The sequence below is a fragment of the Thamnophis elegans genome, chromosome 9 (assembly GCF_009769535.1).
Source record: "Thamnophis elegans isolate rThaEle1 chromosome 9, rThaEle1.pri, whole genome shotgun sequence".
NCBI classification, from domain to species: domain Eukaryota; kingdom Metazoa; phylum Chordata; class Lepidosauria; order Squamata; family Colubridae; genus Thamnophis; species Thamnophis elegans.
In genome coordinates this window covers 4,186,266-4,204,786 of record NC_045549.1, presented here as the reverse complement: position 1 = coordinate 4,204,786, position 18,521 = coordinate 4,186,266, and the positions used below count along the sequence as shown (strand labels likewise).

At 46.2% G+C, this 18,521-nt stretch overlaps 1 protein-coding gene across 2 annotated transcripts in view; it reads left to right on the top strand.

Annotated features, from left to right (window-relative positions):
* Window positions 1-18,521, top strand: part of RNF24 (ring finger protein 24) — a 58,555-nt gene that overhangs the window by 25,363 nt on the left and 14,671 nt on the right. Inside the window, exon 1 of one of the 2 annotated variants that reach the window (XM_032224042.1) lies at window positions 15,862-16,183. The exons of the other annotated variant lie outside the window; for it this stretch is intronic. Coding sequence (XP_032079933.1) covers window positions 16,170-16,183 — 14 coding nt within the window. The 5' untranslated portion in view covers window positions 15,862-16,169. Of the gene's footprint in view, window positions 1-15,861; window positions 16,184-18,521 lie in introns of those variants that run through there. 2 annotated transcript variants of the gene reach the window in all.

Here is an 18,521-nt window from a genome sequence, read left to right as displayed (position 1 = left end):
GCATGTGTAACCCCCCCAACTCCCAGACATGCGCACACATCTCCCGCATGCGCCCTGCGCATGCACAACAGAGACCCGAAAATAAGCCGGCGGCGGGAGGCACACACATGTGTGCTGGAGCTGAGCTGGGGCAACGGCTCGCGTACCCACAAAGGGTTCCATATGCTATAGGCTCGCCATTGCGGCTATAAGGCCCCTCTCTCTGTATTTTCTTCTCAAAATATAGAATTTAACTAAGGGAGGGTGAAAAACCATATTTTTTGGGGGGGTGGGGTGTTCTTCTTTTGAAACTATCCCACTTGTTTGTCTCGTTTTTCTGCGATTTTATTTCTGGCTGTGGCAACCTTCGCTCCACCGCCCAGGATGTGCTTGCCAGCATGGGGTGTGTTGCTTTTTCTTTTGTAAAAATAATAATAATAATAATAATATACACAAAGCAAAGAGTGACGTTTTCAGCACGGAGAGGGAGAAGTCATCCTTTTTAAGACGGGAGCTTCCCAGGGCCGGTTTATTTTTAGCCACCTCGTTCCACCCGTTGAATAACAATTTAAGAACAAGCCAGGCGCCACGATGTGGGTCAGATTTCTCTTTCTGTTTTGCTTAACGACCGCTGCCAAAAATATATATATATATGAAAAGGCGTAGTAAGTCACGTTGAGTTTACAGCCGTTACGACGGACCCACTGGAGGTGCAGTACTTGGGACCCAGGTTCGAATTCTGACGGTCGCCTCTCCCCCTTCGTGGTCACGTGGCTGACTGCGCTTCAGGCCCCCTGGACCATGGTCCGCGTGATGACTTGCGTTGTTTGCTTAATGGCCACCACGAAAAGGGTTGCAAAATTGTGACCGAACCACCCACTTTGCAGCCGTCCCAAGTTATGACTGTGAAGGACAAGCTTCGTTATGATCGTAACTCAAGGACTTGCTGCAAACCAATGGATTCTTGATAAATTTGGGAGAATTGGCCAGTTGGTGTCTTTATTTATTTATTTATAAATTTAAAGGTAGGTAGGCAGGCAGATAGATAGATTAATTGATTGATTGATTTGGGAAAATTGGCCAGTTGGTGTCTTCCTTCCTTCCTTTCTTCCGTCCTTTCTTCCTTCCCTCCCTCTTTCTTTCTTTCCTCCCTCCCTCCCTCCTTCTTCCCTTCCTTGTCCTTTCTGTCTTCCCTTCTTCCTTCCTTCCTTCCTTTCCTCCTTCCATCCTTCCCTCTCTCTCCTTCCTTCCTTCCTTCCTTCCCTCCTTTCTTTTCTTCTGTCCTTCCCTCCCTCTTCCTTCCATCCTTCCCTCCCTCCCTCTTTCTTTCTTTCCTTGTCCTTCCTTTCCTGCTTCCGTTCCTCCCTCCCTCCCTCCCTTCCTTCCTCTTTCTTTCTTTCTTTTTTTCTTTTTCCCTTCTTCATTCTTTCCTTCCTTCTTTTCCCTTCATTTAAAAAAAGAAATAAATTTGGGAGAATTGGCCAGTTGATGTCCTTTCCATCGCAGCTAAGAATTCAGGGAGCTGAAGTCCGGCCCATTTGCAAGACCACCACACCCCCCCTAAGCTGGAGTATCCTAGAGTGACACAACCTGACTCAGTTTCCCCTATGCCATCCTGACCTTTTGAGCGTAATCTCTCTGGCCCTTGGCCCTTCAATGGTTCTAAAGGTGGGGTGGGATATTATTCCATTTTGAAGCATTTCAAGGTTCCAGTTACATAAAATACAGCAAAGGCATAAAAATAGGTCCCCCTTCGACTCCCGGTGTCAATTCAACCAGGAGCCAAACACGTCTCCCCTTACAACGCTTTGCAAGCTTTTGATTGGCTGGCCGGGTTCACCCTTAGGTTGATTTCCCAGAGTTGAAAAACTGGAGTCAAATATTACTCAATCAGTTTAATTTTAACAAGCCGGGTTTAGGTTTCTTGGCCTGCTCCTAGCTCGAGGGAAGAGAAACCAACGGGACTTGCAAGCAAAGGAAAAAAATAAATCTCTCTCGCTATCAATTTGATACTGATTTGTGGATTAGCAGCCAGCAGATTAAAGAGATCCGTTTGCTCCACACCCCTCAATCCACCAATCAGAGCTATGGAAAATACACAGAAATGCAGCTTGGCCCTTCGGACCCCAATTAGGTGTAAATTCATCTGGTGTTTCCTTTTCATTCCTTCTTCCAAACAACACCGTGATGAATTACTCCTCCACCGGTTAGCATTATCGTATGCAGGGGATTTCCAGGTGGTGTGAACTGTGATTAATTGCAATTTATTTGTTTGTTTGTTTGTTTTAGTATCCACAGGCAACTCGGGCTGATTTATTTATTTTTCGTTTTCCAAGTCCAGAACACTTTGCATTAAAAAGACAAAAACATGATCTCTTTAAAATTCGAATAATAGCGTCAGGGATCAGTGCTGGCTAACCTTTTTGCCGTGGCATGCCGAAAGCGGGTATGTGTGACTGCATGTGTGTGCGTACCCACACTCATAATGCAATGCACGCGTGACCACCACCACCATGCGTGCATGACCTTCCACAAATAATGCATCCCAAAATTCTCTCTGAATTTTAATCACGCGCTTTAGAATGAAGGCAAATTATTTTGCAGTTGCTGTTCTGAAAAGTTGGTGAAATATAAATTAATATTTCATTGCATAATCTGACACAATCTCCCCACCCCCACCCCCTTGTCCTCTTCCTGCCAAGGGTGGTTGTTGTGTGTCCTTTCCCCCTGTATTTTAATCCCACCCCCCCCCCGCTGCGAAATATCGACTTATAGATAAACATAAGGACAGCCTTAGGCTTTGTTGAATTTTCTGGAAGATGGGACTCATCATTTTCTAGCCAATTGTCATGACTGTGAAGAACTTCTGGTTTTTAGCCTGGGGGAGGGGATGGGGGGGACACAAATAGAAAGCAAACCACGAGCATCTCAGCCTAAACCTTTTGAGATATTGATCCGATGCTGCTCAGACAGTTTTTCAAGATTGTTTCGCCTTGCGGAGATGCACCCTGGATGTTGATATTCGTGCATTCGGGAGGCTCTCTGTGTGTCTGCAGAATTTCAATGGACCAGACAGGGCACAATCCATGAAATGATCGGTGGAATTTCACATAGGAGAGAATATTGGTGGCTTCAAGGTTGAACTGAATACAGAATAGTAAAGATGGAAGGGACCTTGGAGGTATTCGTACATTCTTTTCATTTTGTAATGTGTGTTTTTATGTTGTACACCGCCCTGAGTCCTTTGGGAGAAGAGTGGCATATAAGTCCAATAAACCAATAAACCTACCAATGTTTGGGAAGAAAACTTCTAGAACAGCCAACTGGTGGTCCACGAGAAAATTTTGGCGGTCCGCAGAAAAGTTATGGGATGCGATGGGGATGAGCTGCCTGGGCATTTCCCAGTATAGCTATCGATTGTAATTTATTATAAATGACTGTTTTGTGGCTTGCCAGGAACTGGAGAAGTGAAAGCGAAACACAGCAGGAGAAATTGCCTTTCCTGTCACCTGTCGAAAAAAACGAAGAAATGAAAAGTGGAACAAGAGAAGGGAGGCAAATTAGAGGAGGAGGAGGGAGGAGGCTTGGGTAGGGGAGGGAGGGAGATCCATCCATCATTGTGGAGGGAAGGAAGGAGATAGTTCAGAGAGGGAGGGAGGGAGAAGACAAAAAAGTGGAAAAAAAGGAAGGAAGACAGAAAAAAAAAGAGGAAGAGAGGAAAAGATAGAGAAGAAAGATAGAATCAAGAACACATGAAGTGTTAATACCACTTTATAAGGCCTTGGAAAGGCCACACTTGGAATACGGCATCCAGTTTTGGTCACCGCAATACAAAAAGGTGTTGAGATTCTAGAAAGAGTGCAGAGAAGAGCAACAAAGAGGATTAGCGGGCTGGGGACATACTAAGAAGAGTTGCAAGAATTGGATCTTTCTAGTGAAAAGAAGGACTAGGGGGTGACACGATAGCAGTCTTCCAATATTTGAGGGGCTGCCACAAAGAAGAGGGAACCAGCCTATTCTCCAAAGCACCTGAGGGTAGGACAAGAAGCAACGGAGGGAAACTAATCGGGGAGAGAAGCAACTTAGAACTAAGGGGAAAATTCCTAGTGGTTAGAGCACTCGACCCATGGAATAACTTGAAATTGTGGCTTCACCGTTCCTGAAGACTTTCAAGAAGAGGCTGGACAGCCACTTGTCAGAAACGATCTAGCGTCTCCTGTTTGAGCAGGGGGGGTTGGACTAGATGACCTCCGAGGTACCTTCCCACCCTGTTATTCTGTTCTGTTCCTATTTTGTTTAAGGCCAAAAAAAATATATTTCTCTCCTATGGGGTGAGCCCATAGTGGGTAAATTCCTTGGTCTGGCAAGCAATGCCTCCCCACGAGGTCTTTCTTGTAGCCTAAATTGGGGTTAGCAAACTGCGGCTCTGGAGCCGCATATGGCTCTTTCCACCTTCTGCTGCAGCTCCGTCACCGTTTGGCACCACAATTTTGAGAGGAGCTTTCGGTGGGGGGGGGGGAATAGAAGCACCATGCGCCAGGAGAAGACTCTATGGCAAGGGGAGGGTTTTGCAGTTGTCTCCACAATTGATAGGACTTTCGGTTAGGACAGGTAGAGGAAAATTCTCCAGCTGGAGAATTCTGGGAGTTGAAGTCCACAAGTCTTAAAGTTGCCAAGTTTGAAGACTGCTGGTATAGGGGGTTGGACTAGAAGACCTCCAAGGTCCCTTCCAGGCCTATAAACCGATGATTCCATCCCCCAGGTTGTTCTAGAAAGCTCCCCCCTACCCCAAACTTGGGAGAAAAAGTGTCTGGTGTTGAAATGCAGCGTAGACATTTTTTTTTGCAATCCAAGAATATTCCTGATTAGACTAACGTACACGTAACAAACTTGGAAGGGACCTTAAGAGTTCTTCTAGTCCAACCCCCCCCCCCCCGTTTCCCCACTCAACAGCAATCCACCCGAACAGATGACGATACAATCTTTTGACTATCCACTGGATATCATTTTTTGTGCAAAAACACCCGTTGTGGCAATACGCAGAACGCATTCCCCCAAAACAAGACAGAGTCTTATTTTCTTTTGACCCCCAAAATAAGCGCTTGGCCTTATTTTCGGGGAGATCTTATTATTTTTGAGACACAGGAGGCGGCGAGCGTGGTCACCTCCTGGCTGCTGCTGTGTTGCGATATTTTCGGGGAGGGCTTGCGCTCAAAACCCCGATTAGGCTTATTGTCCATCGAGGTTTTATTTTTGGGAAAACAGGGTAGTAGGGTTTTTGTTGTTGTTGTTGTTTCATGCATGCACACCAGCCTGCCATCTTCAGAAGTGACTCACCGGCTGCACAATGTTTACAAATACTCAAGACGACAATGGTGTGTGGTTTATGCATGGAGGGGGTGTGCGTTGGTGTGTATTTCGCGCTAGTTTTGTGGCCCACAAATGTCAACTGTTGTTTGTTTTAAGCCTGGCTGGTTGGGTATGCATTCATGATTTGTGTTCAGGCTATCTCTGCGGAAATTCATAGACAAACACACACACACACCTCTGGCTTTATTCCCAAGGGCCCAACGAAGCAAGCTGAGGCTGGAAAGGGACAATTGGGTACAAGATTGTAGTTGGGAAGGAGAGATTTACTCCTAGGTGTATCGTAGGTTGAAGGAGAAAAGAGGAGGCTTGATAGCCCGTCCATGCATTATTTGAAATGCATTTTTTAACAAAATGTGTTTTAATTTCATTGGAAGAAGTTGGACAGCCATTTGCCTGCTCGAGCAGGGGGTTGGACTAGATGGCCTCTAAGGTCCCCTCCTACTCTGCTTATTCCACGTTCTGTGGAGTTTTGGAGTTTCCTGATCTGCATAATGTGGAGAATCTTAGCCGATCCTGGCCCCAGCGCAGGTGGGCACGGGTGCCAATTCAGCCTTGCCTGCTCCTTTAACCGGCCTGGTGATGAAACCGAAGGCCCTCCTGATGCAGAATCCAAGTCAGATCTTTCAACCGCTGTTTTGCCTCTGCCCTTCCCGGCCGGGCGGTGACAGTTGCCAAGTTAAAAAATAGCTGAGGTTGAAATCGCAACCAGCTGGGGCTGCGGAGCTGAACTTTCCCCTTCTTTAAATAACACCCACCAGCATTCCTGAGGCTTTGGGTCACTGGTTTTTGGAAACAAGATGCCATATCCACCCTCTCTCCGAATTCTGCTTTGCAGCTTCCTTTCTCTTCCTCTTCTCCTCTTCTTCTTCCCCTTCTCTTTTCTCCCCTCCTCTCCCTTCTCCTTCTCTTCTCCTTCTCGCCCTTTCCTTCCTCTTCCCCTCTCCTTCCTCTCTGTCCTCTCCTCTTCTCCTCTTCCCCTTCTTTTCTCCTTCTCCCCTTCTCTTCCCCACTCCTCCATTTCCCTCCCTTCTTCATCTCTTCTTTCCCTTCTTTCCCCCTTCTCTTCCCCTTCCCTTTCTTTCTCTCTCTCCTTTCCCCTTCTCTTCCTCCACTTCCCTCTCTCTTCTCCTCTTTCCATTTTTCCCCCTTCTCTCTCCCTTCTCTTCCTTTCCCCTCCTCTTCCCCTTTTCTCCTCCCCACTCCTCCATTTCCCTCCCTTCTCTTCTTCATCTCTTCTTTCCCTTCTTTCCCCCTTCTCTTCCCCTTCCCTTCGTTTCTCTCTCTCCTCTCCCTTTCTCTTCCTCCACTTCCCTCCCTCTTCTCCTCTTTCCCTTCTTTTCCCCTTCTCTCTCCCTTCACTTCCTTTCCCCTCCTCTTCCCCTTCTTTTCTCCTCCCCTTCTCTTCTTCTTCCCTCCCCTTCTCTCTCTCCCCCACCCTTCCACTTCCCTTCCTTACTCCTCCCTTTCTCTTCCTTCCCCTCCTTTCTTCCTCTTTTTCTTCTCTTCCCTCCCCCTCTCTCCCTCCTTCCCGTCCCTCTCTTCTCTCCTCTCCTTCCTTTCTTCCTCCTTCTCCTCCCCTCAATTAATTTTATTCACTTTTCGTCTGCATTAAAAAAGGCTTTTGCCTTGATATAAAATTCGACAGTTGGGAAAAATGCTACCACAAACCGCGATCAGTTCTCCTTTTTGATTTGCTGGGGGCCCATTCTGTAATCTCCCCACACAAACCGCCCCAAATTTTGATGGGCATTATATGTAACCTGGTCAGGGATGAAAGAGCCACACGTGGCTCCGGAGCCGCAGGTTGCCGACTCTTGCTCTAGAAAATTTGTGAGAACTTATGGGAGTAAATCGAGATGCAGTGAGATTCGTATATTTTTGGACCTTGATATCAGGACTCCTGTTTTCAGACTAATTTAATTTGAGAAATCTTCTGGTGCCCGGGACCCAGGATAGGAAGATTCCAGATCTGAAAGGAATTGAAATTATTCACAATAAGTAACTACAAGGACAGATTCCTTATATAGTTGGCCCTGTGTTCCTAACACCTTCTTTCTGGCGTCATACATGGGAATTTTAAAGAATGGGACACATTTGCGAGAAACCCCTTGGAACTTTCCCCAAGGAAATGGCTTCTGGTGAAAATCTGCTGGAAATTTCCATTCATTTCGGCCGCCGTGGAATTTTCTCTCTGGGTCACAGTTCCTCTTTTGCCGAGTGTCACATTTCTCCAGAATTTGGCTTAGAAAAGTGGTTTCCTAACCCAGCATTTCTCAAGCTTTGGCAATTTTACGATGGATGGACTTCAACTCCCAGGATTTTCCTGCCAACATGCTGGCTGGGGAATTCTGGGAGTTGAAGTCCATACATGCTGACTGAAAAATTCTAGGACTTGAAATCTACAGATGCTGGCTGGGGAATTCTGGGAATTGAAATTCAAACACGCTGACTGAGGAATTCTGGGAGTTGAAGTTCAAACACGCTGGCTGGGGAATTCTGGGAGTTGAAGTTCACATTCTGGCTGAGGAATTCTGGAACTTGGGAGTTCAGATATGCTGGCCGGTGAATTCTGGGAGTTGAAGTCCACAAATGGGGACTGAAAAATTCTAGGACTTGAAATCTACAGATGCTGGCTGGGGAATTCTGGGAATTGAAATTCAAACACGTTGACTGAGGAATTCTGGGAATTGAAATTCAAACACGTTGACTGAGGAATTCTGGGAGTTGAAGTTCAAACACACTGGCTGGGGAATTCTGGGAGTTGAAGTTCACATTCTGGCTGAGGAATTCTGGAACTTGGGAGTTCAGATATGCTGGCCGGTGAATTCTGGGAGTTGAAGTCCACAAATGGGGACTGAAAAATTCTAGGACTTGAAATCTACAGATGCTGGCTGGGGAATTCTGGGAATTGAAATTCAAACACGCTGACTGAGGAATTCTGGGAATTGAAATTCAAACACGTTGACTGAGGAATTCTGGGAGTTGAAGTTCAAACACACTGGCTGAGGAATTCTGGGAGTTGAAGTTCAAACACGCTGGCTGAGGAATTCTGGGAGTTGAAGTTCAAGCATGTTGGCTGAGCAATTCTAGGAGTTGAAGTTCAAACACGCTGGCTGAGGAATTCTGGGAGTTGAAGTCCACTTATTCTGGCTGGGGAATTCTAAGAGTTTAAAGCCATATACCTAATGATTGGGGAATTCTGGGACTTGAAGTCTACTGTCCTAATTCATCCTGTTTGCCTTCTTTCCTCAAAGTTTTGATAATAAACATTTTTTTTTTGCTAAAGGTGAAAATAGACGAAAACTGGTGAATATAAAAACTTGCAGAAAGCAAAAAAAATAAGGTAGAATCTCCCCAGAAGAGGCCCCTTTTTTGTGCACTGGATGTAAAGTGTGGATTTTCAATGTCCCTGGAACGGCTTCACAGACCAGTTCCTCCCTTTTCCATCATTAGACACGGAAAAAGGCTTTCCAGGGCCAAAGGATCCCGAATCCAACTTTTCAGTGTAATGCTACAAAAAGGAAGATTGTCTATTGTGTCAAATGCTTAATTTGATGTAAGCCTTGTCCTGCATTCTTGAACCTCAGCAGAGAGCAGCCCTTTGCAAAAACTCTCTGGGCTTGGCAGCTTCCAGAGGCTGTCATGAGAGGTTCTTGGATAGAAAAACCAGCAGGGATTTTCAGGATTGTGGGAAATTGGAAATGTATGTTGGAGAAAGCGATGAAATTCTTCTGAATTGCTCCCCAGAGGACTGTCTGGATTGGTCCATGTGCTCATTAGAATTTCCTTTCCTTTCTCTCCCCCTTCCCCTCCTTTCTTATCTTCCTTTCCTCCCTTCCCTTGTCCCTTTCCTCCCTCTCTTTTCTATCTTTCTTTCCTCCCTCTCTTTTCTTCCCTTCCCTTCCCCTTTTTTCTCTTACCTTTCCTCCTTCTTTTCTTCCTTTCCTTTCCTCCCCTTCCCCTCGGTCTCTTCTCTTCCTTTCCATTCCCTTTTCCGTCTTTCTTTTCCCTTCCCTCTTTCCTTTCCTTCTTCCTTTCCTTTCTTCTCCCTTTCCTTTCCCTCCCTCTCCTCCTTTCCTGTCTTCCTTTCCTCCCTTCCCCTTTTTCTTTCCTTTCCTCCCTCTCTTTTCTGTCTTCCTTTCCTCCCTTCCCTTGTCCCTTTCCTTTTCTCCTTCTTTTCTCCCTTCCCTTTCCCCTTTTTTCTCTTTTCTTTCCTCCCTCTTTTCTTCCTTTCCTTTCCTCCCCTTCTCCTTCCCCTGTCTATTCTCTTCCTTTCCATTCCCTTTTCTCTCTTTCTTTTCCCTTCCCTCTTTCCTTTCCTTTCTTCTCCCTTTCCTTTCCCTCCCCCTCCTCCTTTCCTTTCTTTCTTTCTTTCTTTCTTTTCTTTCCTCCCCCTCTTCCTCTCCTCCCTCTTTTCTTCCTTTCCTCCCCTTCTCCTTCCCCCCTCTCTTCTCTTCCTTTCCATTGCCTTTTTATGTCTTTCTTTTCTCTTACCTCCTTCCTTTCCTCCCTCTCTTTTCTTCCTTTCCTTCCCCCTTTTCCTTCCTTCCTTCCCCCCTCTCTGCTCCCTTTCCTTTCCCCTTTCCTTAATTATGCTAGTTCGTGATTAACCCTAATCACAAACCAGCAGTCAACAAGAGCATGTGCAGAGTGGAGGGACACGCCTACCCAAGTTCCACAAACCTACATTTTGCAAGTGGATTCCGAAGGCATAATGCCCGATTTTGTCATCATCGGGAGCAACAGCTGTGCGAGGAGAAGTACAGCGATGCGTGACGCATGGACAGAGGCATCCTCTGATGTTAACTCGCCTCTTGTCAAACTCCTTGTCCCCAAAGTCCTGGCCTCCCCCCCCCCCCCAATTCTTTCCTCCCACAATTCGCCCGAACTCACAGCTTTCCCCAGCTTGCATTTTCTTTTTTCTTTCGCTCTGGATCCCATCCAGAACATTAGCAACAGAGATATATTTGGTCCCTCGCTAATCAGGATTTTAAAGATATTAATAAACTCCCCAAACGGCAGAGAGAGATAGGCGGTTGCAAACTCTGGGAATGGCCTAGATAACAGGGGGGGGGAGAATAATGATAGAAATGCAGAGGGCATGGAACGACCCATGCGCTCTTTATCTGCCCAAAATGAAACTTTCCAAAGTTGATTGTGTTTGGAGTTTGTCCCAGCCGCTCTGAGCTGTTCTGAGAATCAAGAGATTGGAAGGGAGCTCAGAGGCCATCTAGTCCAACCCCAGGCTCGGGGCAGGATCTGCAAAAGCAAAGCCAGGGATATTCTCTGTTTTTAAAGCAGTGATAAGGGAATCTTAGGACTTTATGAAGCAGCCTATTCCAACAGTGGATTTATCATTGTTTTATTTACTTGCATTCTGCCTTATCTTTACAAACAAAGGGAAGGGAAGGGATCCCACACACTTTCCTCTTCTTATTTCCCCTATAACAACAACCTTGTGAGGCGGGTTGGGCTGAAGGAGAGGGGACTGGCCCCCTGGTCACCCAGCTGGCTTTCATAGCTAAGACTGAACTAGAACTCACCATCTCCTGGTGCTGGGCCGAAAGTAATTCAGCCAGTTTTTATTCCGGAGTCCAACTCCCAATCTCCTGGCAATGGGCCCAAAGTCACCCAGCCGGCTTTCATGCCTAAATTGGGACTAGAACTCACCATCTCCTGGTGCTGGGCCGAAAGTAATTCAGCCAGTTTTTATTCCGGAGTCCAACTTCCAATCTCCTGGCAATGGGCCCAAAGTTACCCAGCTGGCTTTCATGCCTTAAGGTGGGACTAGAACTCACTGTCTCCTGGTGATTGACCCAATGTCACCCAGCTGGCTTTCATGCCTTAAGGTGGGACAAGAACTCACCGTCTCCTGGTGATTGACCCAATGTCACCCAGCCGGCTTTCATGCCTTAAGGTGGGACTAGAACTCACCATCTCCTGGTGATTGGCCCAATGTCACCCAGTCGGCTTTCATGCCTTAAGGTGGGACTAGAACTCACCGTCTCCTGGTGATTGGCCCAAAGTCACCCAGTCGGCTTTCATGCCTTAAGGTGGGACTAGAACTCACCGTCTCCTGGTGATTGGCCCAATGTCACCCAGTCGGCTTTCATGCCTTAAGGTGGGACTAGAACTCACTGTCTCCTGGTGATTGACCCAATGTCACCCAGCCGGCTTTCATGCCTTAAGGTGGGACTAGAACTCACCGTCTCCTGGTGATTGGCCCAATGTCACCCAGTCGGCTTTCATGCCTTAAGGTGGGACTAGAACTCACCGTCTCCTGGTGATTGACCCAATGTCACCCAGCCGGCTTTCATGCCTTAAGGTGGGACTAGAACTCACTGTCTCCTGGTGATTGGCTGAAAGTCACCCAGCCAGGTTTATGCCTAAAGGGGACTAGAACTCACTGTCTCCTGGTGATTGGCCCAAAGCCCCTTAACAACCACTGTGTCTACTTAACGACGGCAGCATTCCCTTAAATGATCTCCACCTAAAAAGTCATATCTGGTTCAGCTTGGACTTTTGCCTTTCAAGGCTCAACAATGGAAATTCTTGGCTAGGTTACAGTCAAAAGTCAAGGGCTGTCTATGAAACCGATGATCTTTCTTCCTCATCATCTCTTCTGTAGGTCAAACAGTTCAAAATCCTTTTCATGATTCCTCACGGTTCCCCTTTCCCCCCCCCCATCCCTTTCTGGATGCTGGGCTGCCCAGAACTGGCAGAGTTTTGCAAGAGGCCACTGACCGGGGCAGTGGCTGCTCAGGATCTGCCTTCCTGTTAATGCATCTCAAAATAGCATCCGCCTTTTTAGCGAGAGGAATCATTTGGTGGCCTCGTGTTCCACTTGTGGTAGAGAGCAATTTTTCTCAACCGAAGCCACCTCGAGATAGCTGGACTTCAACTACCAGAATCCTTGGGCTGGGGAATTCTGAGAGTTGAAGTCCACGAGTGTGAAAATCGCCGTGTTCCCTCCTTCCCTCCTCCTCCTCTTCTTCCTCCTCCTCCCTTCCTCTCCCCTTTTTCTCTCCTCTTCCTCCTCCTTCCCCTCCTTTTTCTCTCTTCCTCCTCGTTCTCCCCCTCCTCCTCTTCCTCCTTCCCCTCCTCCTCCTCCTCTTCTTCCTCCTCCTCCTCCTTCCCCTCCCCCTTTTTGTCTCCTCCTCCTTCCCCCCCTTTTTCTCTTCTCTGACTCCCTCCTCTCCTCCTCTTCCTCCTTTTTCTCTTCCTCCTCCCCCTCCCCCTCCTCCCCTTCTTTCTAGCCTGAAGCCTCTTCTTGGCTTTCCGAACCCAACACTTGTTCACAACTGTAAAAGTAGCTGAGCTTGGAATTTGGGCTGGCTCCAGATTCAAACATAATATCGCCTTCCAGGTGCTCCTACGTTTGAAGCCGTGTGCAAAAGCACTAATAAGCAATGAAGAGTATGTGTGTGTGTGTGTGTATGTATATGTGTGTGTGTGTGTGTGTGTATGTATATATATATATCTATATATTTATATATATTTATATATATTTATATATATGAAGGATATATATATATGAAGGATATATATATATATATATATATATATATATATATATATATATATATATATATATATATATATATGAAGGATATATAAAGGAAGAGTATATATATATATATATATATTCCCCTACTGTTTTGAAAAAATGGTGGAAAAGTGAATGGAGGAGTTTGAAAGACCTGCAGTGAATATAAACACCCTGCATTGTTATTCCTAGCTCATCCTAGGAGAGGGGAAAGAACAGAACTGTTGTAAGTCGAGGGCTACCTGTAAAAGGCAGGATATAAATACATAAATAAAAAGTAAGACATGTCTCAGGAAGGAAAGAATCACACAGACATGGTTGTTTTTCCAAGGCGGCATTAACTCAACACATTGTAGGAAGCCCTCCACTCCTCACCCCCCCCCCCCGGAAGAATGAAATAGCTTGGGAAACATTGAAAAAGGCAGATTATTATATTTCCCTCAAAAGGAGGGGGGGCAGAAACCAGCCCCAGTCTCCCTGCCCCAAGCAGAAACTCAGGAGGCCATCCTTTAGAAATGCAGATTGGGTAATCCATTCAGAAAGACTGGGTCAGACAGAAACTCCAGATAAGCAGCGACAAAAAGAGGCTGACAAGATTAGCTCAGGCAAACACCTAGGATTTGCGTTCCCCCTTTTGCCTATAGAGCCCGCCGTGACCCCATAGGAATCAAGAAAGGTGTTAAAAAACCCACCCTACTCTCAACTCCACTTTGTCAGCTGTCCCAGAACCACAAACCCTGGTGGTTCCGTTCACCAATAAATGGGCTTTCTTTCCAATCAGCCTCCAGCCTCTGGCGTCTTTTTTTCCTTGTTTGGAACTGAATCAGGTGGATTTTCTTTCCAACAACAACCTTACGGCAAATTCCAAGTTTTTTTTTTAAACCTTGCACCGTATCTTAGATTGCGGCTTCCATCAAGAGTCACTGGGTCCATTCCTTTTGCAGACAGGAAGTCTGTGCAGATGCTAAGGATGATGTCTTTGTGGGTGTGTTGCTTTCACATTTCCTGGAATTTGCCCGTTCGCCATGCTGTCAGTTTCCCCCCCCCCTTTGTTTTCCTACCGCCTCTTCTGTTTACTTCTCGCTTTGCGCAAATCCGTGTCGAGTAAGGAAGGTGACCACATCGCTTCGTAGTGGCGTTGTCTCACCTTCCCCCTGAAAACCCTTCCCCTGTGTTACACGCACACCAAAAACATGCTAGGTTGCATTAACAGAGGGACAGAATCAAGATCCCATGAGATATTAGCACTGCTTTGCAAAGCCTTAGTAAGGCCACACTTGGAATACGGCATCCAGCTTTGGTCGACACGATGTAGAAAAGATGTGGAGACTCTAGAAAGAGTGCAGAGAAGAGCAACAAAGATTAGGGGGCTAAAATATACGAAGAACGGGTATGTCTCGTTTAATGAAAAGAAGGAGTAGGGGAGACATGATGGCAGTCTTCCAAGATCTCAGGGGCTGCCCCAAAGAAGGAGGGAGTCAAGCTATTCTCCAAAGCCCCTGAGGTCAGGACGAGAAGCAATGGGTGGAAACTAATCAAGGAGAGAAGCAACTTAGAACTGAGGAGAAATTTCCTGACATTCAAAACAATTAAATCAGTGGAACAGAAGTTGCCTCCAGAAGTTGTGAATGCCCCAACATTGGAAATCTTTAAGAAGATGTTGGATAGCCATTTGTCTGGAACAGTATAGGGTTTCCTGCCTAGGCAGGGGGGTGGACTAGAAGACCTCCAGGGTCCCTTCCAACTCTGCTATTGTATTATATTGTATATATGAAAGGAAAAATAGTCAGTGAGTTATTCCTGAAGACTTTCAAGAAGAGGCTGGACAGCCACTTGTCAGAAACGATCTAGCGTCTCCTGGTTGAGCAGGGGGGTTTAGACTAGATGACCTCCGAGGTACCTTCCCACCCTGTTATTCTGTTCCGTTCCTATTTTGTTTTAAGGCCAAAAAAAAATATTTCTCTCCTATGGGGTGCGCCCATAGTGGGTAAATTCCTTGGTCTGGCAAGCAATGCCTCCCCACGAGGTCTTTCTTGTAGCCTAAATTGACTTTTTTCTTGGGGGTGGAAAGAATTTTTTTTTAAGTCATGTGTTTTTCTCTTTGAACCGTGTGGAAAAATACTCTGTAGATCTGCTCCTAGTTAGGGAGGAAATGAGGGTGGGCTATGCAGAAGTTTAGAATAGAATTAGAATAGAATAGAATAGAATAGAATAAAGTAAATATTATAGAATAGAATTACAATAGAATTGAATTGAATCAAATAAATACTATAGAATAGAATAGAATAAATACTATAGAATAGAATAGAGTAAATATAGAATAGAATAAAATAGAATTGAATCAAATAAATAGAATAACAGTTGGAAGGGACCTTGGAGGTCTTCTAGTCCAACCCCCTACTCAGGCAGGAAACCCAACACCACTATAGAAAAATGGCTATCCAACATCTTCTTAAAGACTTCCAGTGTTGGAGCATTCGCAACTTCTGGAGGCAAGGAGTTCCACTGATTAATTGTTCCCACTGTCAGGAAATTTCTCGTTCGTTCTAAGTTGCATGCACAGAGCCGTATCCTACCAGGACTTACCAACGCACGCCTCCTGCTGCTTCCTTCAAGGAAGCCCTGGCATTGGGGTGGAGAAGTTGGAGACTTTCCCAGAGGGAAACAATCTGCACCGTCTCCCAATTTATCCTGTTTAGGGGCTCTCGGAATAAGGGATTCAGCCGAAAAGCAGCTGGGTGGTGAAAAGTTGCCTGCGGGCTGGGAAGAAAACACAAAAGATCTATTTTTAGGGCGGTTTGGAAATTTCCCCTTGCAGCTTCTGGTGCCCCGTGGAAATCTCCTCTCCTCCTTCCTCCTCCTCCTCTTCCTCCCTCTCTCCCTCCCCCTTTTCTTCTTGCAAACGGAGGACCAAGCTTGGGAAAGCCACGCCTTGAAAAGACAGGAATGCTCACAGCTTCTCAAGAAGGAAGCCCAGCGAAATTAGGGATCTGATTCCAGAAGAGGACGGAGGGAACAGACGGTTCGGTCAGCCGGAGCGGCCTGGGAGAAACGCCAGCCCCATTAGAATTAAAGGCACCCCCCCAAAGCCTACTCCGGAGGGTGTTTTCAACCGGATGCAAAGCCAGCCTTTGCCACGCTGACAAGTGGCAGCTGCTGCACAGCTGTTTTGCAGGGGTGGGGGGGGGAAAAGAAATCCACTTTCTCTGGAGCTTTGCGTTAAAAGCAACTTTTGCCGTGCCGCGAAAAATTGGCTGGGAGGTGTCTCGGGACCATGCCGCACAACATGTGAGTGTCTTCACCAGTTTTTGGAGCCTGTCGACCAGGCGCCCCTTCCACCGAAGGGAGGTGGCGTACCTGAGAACTTGCCAAATGCTACCGGCTCAGCCTTGGGTTCGAGGGGCACCGTCTGCCTGCAGATTTCCCCTGGAGGCCTGGACGACTATTGGTTTCTTGTTTTGAGCAGAAAGGCGGGGAGGTGTTGATGACCTCCAAGGTCCCCAACTCTTGTTGAAGTGTATTCTGGAACTGTCTTCCAGGGATGGGCACTTATGGATGAGGGCAGCTTGGCAAAACGGTGGACTTCAACTCCCAGAATGCCAGGCTGGCTCAGGAATTCTGGGAGTTGAAGTCCAAAGGTTTGTCGGGGGGGGGAGAACGGGGGGCTTATGCTTGTCAATCATCCCTGCTCTGTTTTGTGGTTCGAATAGGATGGAGGTTGCGGGGTGGGTGAAGGAGAGGAGGGCAGGGGAAACTACGGGGCAGTCCATGGGTCTGGGACACATTTGGTCTATGCTGTGGGTGGGTTCCGGAGTCCCGGGCTGGGTTTGAAATGGGGTTTTTCCTGTATTTTGCTATTTTGGGTTTCTTGGCGTTCATGATGGAGGAGTGATCCCCTCCTCCCCCTTTCCCTTGTGGTCTTTTATTTGCATTTTATGTGATCATAAAGTCTAATAAAAGCAAAATATATTTCTAACTATAGCTACAAGCCGTATCTGTGACTTCGGTTATAGAAATGGCTGGCATCTATTAGGAAAGGGAGAAGTTTGAGGGTGTAACTCTTTTGTGTTCTACCCACCGAAAAGAATCAGAACCCTTTCTTTTCCTTTCTTCCCTTCTTTCCTTCCCTTCTTCATTCTTTCCTTTTCTCTCTCTCCTCCCCCTTTCCCCTTTGGTACCCTCCCTTCTTCTCCCCTCCCCTCCTTCACCCTTTCCTTGTCTCTGTGTCTTTTTCTTCCTTTCCTCTGTCTCTTCTTCCCTTCCTTCCCTTCTTCATCCTTTCCTTTTCTCTCCTCTCCTCCCCCTTTCCCCTTCGATACTCTCCCTTCTTCTCCTCTCTCCTCCTTCACCCTTCCCTTCTCTCTGTGTCTTTTTCTTCCTTTCCTTTCCTCTGTCCCTTCTTCCTTTCCTTCCTTTCTTCATCCTTTCCTTTTCTCTCCTCTCCTCCCCCTTTCCCCTTCGATACCCTCCCTTCTTCTCCTCTTTCCTCCTTCACCCTTCCCTTCTCTCTGTGTCTTTTTCTTCCTTTCCTTTCCTCTGTCCCTTCTTCCTTTCCTTCCTTTCTTCATCCTTTCCCTTTCTCTCCTCTCCTCCCCCTTTCCCCTTCGGTACCCTCCCTTCTTCTCCCCTCCTTCATCCTTTCCTTGTCTCTTTGTTTCTTCCTTCTCTTTCCTCTGTCTCTTCTTCCTTCCCTTCCTTCCCATTTTATGCTGCCGTAAACTCAAAAAAAACCCCAAAATAACACCTCCTGTTACAGAAATAGCTGTTCTCTCTTAAAAATGTAACGTGTAAAAAAATGTCAAGGCTATAATTTTTATACTTTACCCCAAAAATAAAAAAAATCCGAAGTCCTTTCTTTTCCTCTTTCCTTTCTCTCTCTCTTTTTTTAAGCCTGGATTCTTTTTCTTCCCCCTCTCCCACTGATCTTTAGTTCTATTTGGATTTTATATCACCCTGATTTCTAATTTTAAATTTTTAAAAAAATAAATAAATAAGAAGAGCTATGTCAACAATCCTTTTCTCCCACCCACCTGAAGTGGCGTAGGGTTTCCTGCCTAAGCAGGGGGTTGGACTAGAAGACCTCCAAGGTCCCTTCCAACTCTGTTATACTATTCTATACCTAGTTTTGTTTCACCTAATATGGGTAAATTTTCCTTGGGGTTTTTTTTTTTTTTTTGACTGCCCCAATCCAAAAACAATTTCGATTTCCATCCTGTATCTTGATGCTCCATCCTTTGGATATTTGGAGAAACAGAATCTGCCTTTTCTCCTAGTCTTTCATTGTGGCTTTTGGGTCCTTTATTTTATTTATTATTTATTTAGTTTGCCAAACATGTACAGGTATAAGTATAAACATGGACATGAACACATAAAATGAGTGCAAATAAATGGGGACCGTAGGACGCGCCTCCATTTTACGACTTCTCTCGCCACAGTTGTTAAGCGAATCCTTGTCGTTGTTGTTTAAAGCGTGTCACCAGGTGGCGAAGCGAAATCTGGCTTTTTCCATGGTCAGAAGGTTGCAAAAAGGGGGATCAGAAAACTGCTCCTAATTCCATTTTTTTTTCAGGGCCGTTGCAACTTTGAATGGTCACTAAATGAATGGTCGTTAAGTCGAGGCACACCT